Source organism: Podospora anserina, chromosome 1 (genome assembly GCF_000226545.1).
Source record: "Podospora anserina S mat+ genomic DNA chromosome 1, supercontig 5".
Taxonomy (NCBI): Eukaryota; Fungi; Ascomycota; class Sordariomycetes; order Sordariales; family Podosporaceae; genus Podospora; species Podospora anserina.
The window spans coordinates 257,619-263,618 of record NW_001914829.1 but is presented as its reverse complement, the minus strand read 5'-3'; the positions used below and the strand labels follow the sequence as shown (position 1 = coordinate 263,618).

At 53.7% G+C, this 6,000-nt stretch overlaps 1 protein-coding gene across 1 annotated transcript; it reads left to right on the top strand.

Annotated features, from left to right (window-relative positions):
* Positions 1-1,558: 1,558 nt before the first annotated feature.
* PODANS_1_21010 (uncharacterized protein) lies at positions 1,559-3,621 on the top strand (the record flags this gene model as incomplete). The annotated part of the gene is made up of 4 exons (XM_001903023.1): positions 1,559-1,681; positions 1,751-2,055; positions 2,115-2,138; positions 2,199-3,621. 4 exons carry the CDS (start codon positions 1,559-1,561, stop codon positions 3,619-3,621), a joined length of 1,875 nt encoding a protein of 624 aa, XP_001903058.1.
* Between the last annotated feature and the right edge of the window lie 2,379 nt (positions 3,622-6,000).

Sequence of the window (6,000 nt, the reverse complement as noted above, 5' to 3'; positions counted from 1 at the left end):
TAGATCTTGCGGGGGAGGGGCAAGTTGGCTTGACTTTGTTTGGTGAAGATGGGGGGGGGCGGGGAGGGGGGGGTGAAGATGGTATGAAAAATAATGAAATCAAACAGAAGGGAGGATGTGACGGAGGAACTACCTCAGATATATACACATCCGGAGCACACAACTTGCCCGCCCGGGTAGAAGCACGGGGTGGGCGTGCCATCACAGTTCTTCTCCAAATGCTCTCCGCCGCGCTGGGTCATATGGATCGCGTGGATGTCGGAAAGAAGGAGTTCCTGGTCCCATTCCCTATTTATCCCCATTTAACCGTGCGGGCTGCATCCCGACCAAGACGCTTGGCGGGTATCGGCGGGGTGCTGTGAGCTCCGGGTGATATTGAAAGTCAAGAGACTCAGGTGAGAGAGGAGCTATTGGAAGGATCAGAGGTGGTGGTTTGAGGGGCTGGAGGTTCGGGCTGTGAGAGACTCGATTTCCATGATGTCAGCTTTGACCATGGGGTTTCTTGGACTTATCTAAGGAAGTGAGAGAGCTGTTGAGCGAGTGACAGATGCAGAGGAATAGTTGTGCTCAATCCCACCTTCCAACCGCCACTTTATCGAATCTGAGCCACGAAATGGCTCACGGTTGAACAGGATAAAGAAACATCGCACCCTGAACCGAGACGGGGACATGGTGTTGAGGAGTTGTGGTTGTCCAAAAGCGGGTATGACGGGAATGAGCGGCGACCCCTGCCATCTATTTTCACACTCGTTCCGCATTTTGTCTTTGTCAATTTCTCCAGTTTCAAATCCCAACTTCGACCTCGATTCAAGCAAAAGCCTTTTTTTTCTTTTTTTTTTTTCTTATACCATGCCGACAGCAAGAATAGGTAATACTTACGGCTTTCATCATGTGTCTAGTGAAATCATATAGCTATCAAACTCCAGTACTCATTTTGGTCCAAGTTTTCCAAGAAAGCAAGTGTCGGTTTCTTACCTCTTCTCTTGTTCACCTTCGATCGACCTCAAGACAGATCCCGCCAAGGCTGGAGGGCTGCTGTAACTCACAGCCCAATTCTTCAATGAAGCTATCCACATCGACTTTTGAAAACCCCATCATGATCCCCAGAGACGGCGTGATAAGACGGAGCAACTTCATTCTCAGGAGCTTGTGAAACCCCATAATCTCGGCCAGCTCACCTGTCAGGGGCATCGGCGTAACCTTCAGCCGCACCCCAATAAGTGCTGGCCTGCAGCCATCACACCTATCAGAGGCTGTTCGCGACGCCGTGTTATGCACAGCGCCGTCTAGATTCAGTCAAATTATTGGGGTCTGAGCCTTGCTCAGCGCCCAATGATCCCATGGACCCTGATCGCAACCCTTGCCCAGCTCGACACACCCCGGATAACAAGAGGAAAATGAAGGACATGTGTTTGTGGTTCCCGCCGCAGGACCGTTCAAGCCCCTCTCGTTTTCTGTCAAGCTTCGTTTTTTCTTTTCCACGCGTCTTTCGCGTCGACGGTGTTGAAGAAGGGAACCATCGTTTGTACGCCAAGCCGGTTGATCATCAAGAGCCGCAATGCTGGTCCCTTCAGCATCACTGGCGTCGCCGACGCCGTCAGTGACTCCGACTCCGACCTTTGATGTCTTTGGCGCTGCTTTGCTTCGACCACGCCAAACCGACTTCTATGGGGGTTGCTATGTATGTCGCTCCGTCGAGACCGAGCAGCACAAGCTGGGCTGTCCTTTACTGACCTCCCTGTCATACTAGAATTACGGATCAAACGTTTACTCCTGCACGACCCATCTGTCAGAATGCTACAGTGACTTCGACTTCGTGACAGCCGGAGGAGGGCCGGAGAATGGACTTGCCTACAACAGTGCCGTCGACTCCGCTGTTCAGTCATGTGTCTGCACCCATGGACAAGCCTACTGGAACTGCTGGTATACTAGAATCGCGACTGGAACCTGCTCCAGTTTGTATGACGGCTGGAATGATCTATACGCCTCAGCCCTCGGATCAACATGCGGCAACATCATTGGCGGCCCCCAGGGCCAGCAACAACCTAACATACCGTGAGTGGGACGGGGTGCCATGTGTGAAAAGCAAGGTTGACTAACTCTTTGATCTTCAGGACTTCTGTGTCTCTCGCGTTACAGTAAGCATTGTGTTTGGTCTAGGTTCCACTTCAAAGTTAGAAACTGACTTGAAATCGCAGAACCGTCAACGTCGTTACTGTCAGCACTCGTATCAACACTCCCGCCTATGACGGACAGCCCAAATTCCAAGGCACAGGTGCTCTCCTCAAGGAAGAATGTGGTCAAGCCAGCTTCACTCTCGTAGACGCTGGGAATACCGCATATTACGCTGGCTTCCTCGGCTGCATCAAAGACCGCCCTGATTGCTGTCCTTGGCCCGTCGAGACCGCCGCCGCAGCAGTTGCCTCGGCGGTGTCCGGATCCAACGCGGCAGAGCTGGAGAAGCTTGGCTTCGACTACCCCATTCCTGTCGACGCAAAGCAAGCCAGACTCCAAACATGCGCTGAGGATTACTATTCTGTGGATGGCGGCTGCTGCCCCAACGGCTTCGTACCATTCACCTCAGCGGTGGGTGGCCAGACGCCCTGCTGGTCTTCTATCAAAGCTGGAACTACCCGACCCCCTACCCTCACGGTGGAAAGGGGCAAGGAAACCAAGACCGACCGGGAGACCTCGGCGGTCGTCAACATTGTCTGGTCTATGCGTTATCCGGTTGTGGAACAAAGCTCTGGCGGCCTCTCGGTAGCAGCCAAAGCTGGCATCGGTGCCGGTGCAGGCGTAGCTGCCATCCTCATCGGTGGTCTCGCCTTTTGCCTCTGGCGTCAACGCAAAAAGAACAAGCAGCTCGAGGCCCGGCAGCCCGCCGACCCCAATTCCGCAGCAGCGGCAGCAGCTCAAACAGTCCCCCAGCAGCAAATGGCACAAACCCAACCCCAACCCGGGCAACCTCAACAGTTCCCTAACGGCCAATTCCAGCCCATGCCAGGTCAGCAACAACCACCACCACCACAAGGCCAATACCCCCCGCCGGCCCAGTTCCAAAACGGCTACCCCTCTCCCAACCAATACATCGCCGCTGGTGCCATACCCCCGGGAACAGACCCCTCCCGCCACAGCGTCAACACATCCATCTCCTCCCCCTCCGCTCTCATGGCGCAAAACACCGGAGCTTCCAGCACAACCAACGGCCACGCATCCGAGCTGTCATCTCTGAGCGGTGGACAAAACCCATTCAACACCCACCCTCAGAGCACGCCTTCCCCGGGAGTGGGTGCTGGACCAGGCGGGTACCCGGCGCCTATTGCCGAGGCAGATGAGGGACAGCATCATGGTCAGAATCAGTTTTACGGTGGTGGTTATCAGCAGAATCAAGGGCAGTATTACAACCAGCAACCACAGGGAGGGTTCCCGCCGCAGCAGCAATATGGTGCCCCGTACGTGCAGCAAGGGGGCCAGCAATGGCAGGGCCAGCCGCAGGGACAGAATCCGTGGCAGGGCCAGCAGTATCATAACGCGGCGGAGATGAGTGCGCAGAGGGAGGCCGATCCCCCTCAGGAGGTTATGGGGAGTTATCCGCAGAGTAATCAGCAGCAGCAGCAGTGAGATGTGCGAGTCTAGAAGAAAAAGGGGGGGAGCTGAGGATATAATGGTAATGAATTGGCATATAGGTTTACCGGGCTATGTAGGCAGGGTGGCATATAACAAGGATGGGAGGCAAATCTGTCTGGGTACATCCGACACCAGTGCTTTGGATGGGTTAGGTGGGAAGGAAATATTCCGAGTTTGGGCAGGTAGCCAGTTGTATAACAAAATCCTTGGTCAATAGGCATGGTTTTGATGAACTCGAGGTCCGAGCATGAACATCAAACGGCGGTGAGCCCTCAGTATGGTTAGGTGTAAGGGGCTGGCTGAGCTGAGTAGCAGGTCACACGACACCCCATCCGTCTCCCATGCATCTTTCACCGGTCAAGTACGGACCTCATCAAAAGCGTGGCATCACCCCCTGATCCTCTCGGGCCGCAGTGGCGCCAACCTAGGGGTCAGCCAGTGTGCCCGGCGTCCGGTCCCGGCCCGTTAATGGGGCGTGCTGGTATCCGATCGGATGCAGATCATCGCAGTCCAAGTCTGGAAATCTGGATATGGCTTCTTGGCGGGCGTGAAAAGTGTTGAGAACCTTGGCGGTGGGTGGCTTAGGAGGGAAGTGTAATGTGCACGGTTGCAATGGAAAATGCACATTGGGGTAGCATCATGGGCAGGCTTTCGGGAGAGAATGGATTTGACATCAGGTCGTTGTTACCTCATGAAGGCTTGGGCCGCTATCGAGAGGGGTGCTGGTCCTCGTGCCTTACGGTGGGGAAGGAAATGTTCCTCGGATCTGAGGCGTAGAAATTAATAGAGAACCTGGATGTATTTGAAGTAGCTGAAAATTCCAAAAGATGAACAGAGGTGTTGAGGAGAAGAGAATCCGGGGTCTTGAATTCGTCAGGGGGGTTATATGAATCAGTACGATAAGAGAAATGACGGGCTTGACGAGGCTGACCGAGGTTGTAATCTGAGACGGTGACAGGTTGTGATGAATAAAGGACCGCTCTCCTGCGTGTTGTATGGTCCACGCTTCACCAGTCAGCGCCTCTCGGGGACCTACAAGATGAGTGTATCAGGTATGAGGGTGAGACGGCTGGCAAAGATCGTTCGTGTTTTCCACATCATGATGTTACCAACACGATGTGGAAATTCTGGAGTTATCTCGGGAAGTTTGGCCAAGACCACTCCTGAAAATGGAATTGTGTAATTGAAGTCAGATATGGAAATCGCCGCCCAGGTATGGCTGAAGGTCAAATGTTGCCATGACTGATATGCGGTAAGACCAAGGAAACGTCTGAACTGAAGCATATGTGCAGTTCTTTTTTGTCCTATGAACGGCCGAACTTCTTGCAAGTTGGTGGTGGTAAGGAGCAGCCTGGTCCATGGTGAGGGGGCCTTGGCCGATTTGAGGTGTCCCAAACAGGCAATTGGAATATGTGCCACATCCATCGACGAGGCTGCGCAACGTCGAGGTTACCAAGCAGGTGTTGATCGTGGGGCACACAAGCTTGGGCAGCAATACGTAGAACGCCCCTTCCAAGTGTTGAAGCTGCATGAGCTGGCGACCTCAGGTAGGGGGTGTCGAGAGAAGGGGACACGGGAGGCGAGGTTGACGACAAGGGGCCATGGCCGCAGCTGAATTGAATGCTCCAAATTCCAATCAGTGGTCGGCGTCAAAGCATAGCATCTTGCGCAACGGCGGCGTAAGCTTCGTTGCTTTTTCATATCAAATGACACCCCCCACCTGCTGCCGTCGCGACACCAACTACAAAACTCCGAGGTGCACCTGCCTCAGGCTTCGCTCTAGGCAGATAGGACTGCAAGTCGCACAAAAAGTACCTACCTGTGGGGGAATATACTGAGCCTCTCCCTAAGCATGCTCACGCTTCTGCATGTTTGCTGCTCAGTTTCTACATTGCCCGGTTTATATGGAATTGTCTCCCCAACCGTTAACGGCTAACGCTGCAGCCTCCCTAAACAGCACATGGAAATTTGGCTTGTCATTCCACCCGAACCTGCATTTTCCCGCCCACTTCGGCACTTGGCCCGCAGCCTTGCCTTCTGGTTCTCTTGAACCATTATTTTCTTCCTTTCGGAGCCTGCCACGATCGTCTGTACTCCCGACTGGACCTTGGTTCATTACGGTTGCTTGAGATACTAGATCGGGCTGTTGTACAACACCAAGCTGGACGGACTGAAAAGCACGATCAGAACCCCCTATTCCGTCCCATGAACCTCTCCTAGCTGCTCAGGCTTCACCCCATGTGGAGGTTTGGCCCTACACGAGGGCTTTAGTCCCATCATACATTATATCGACATTTTACATCACAGCTCCGCACATACTTGACAACGTCGAGAAGAGGAGGTAGTCCTGGTTTATGTACATCTTGAGCCCAT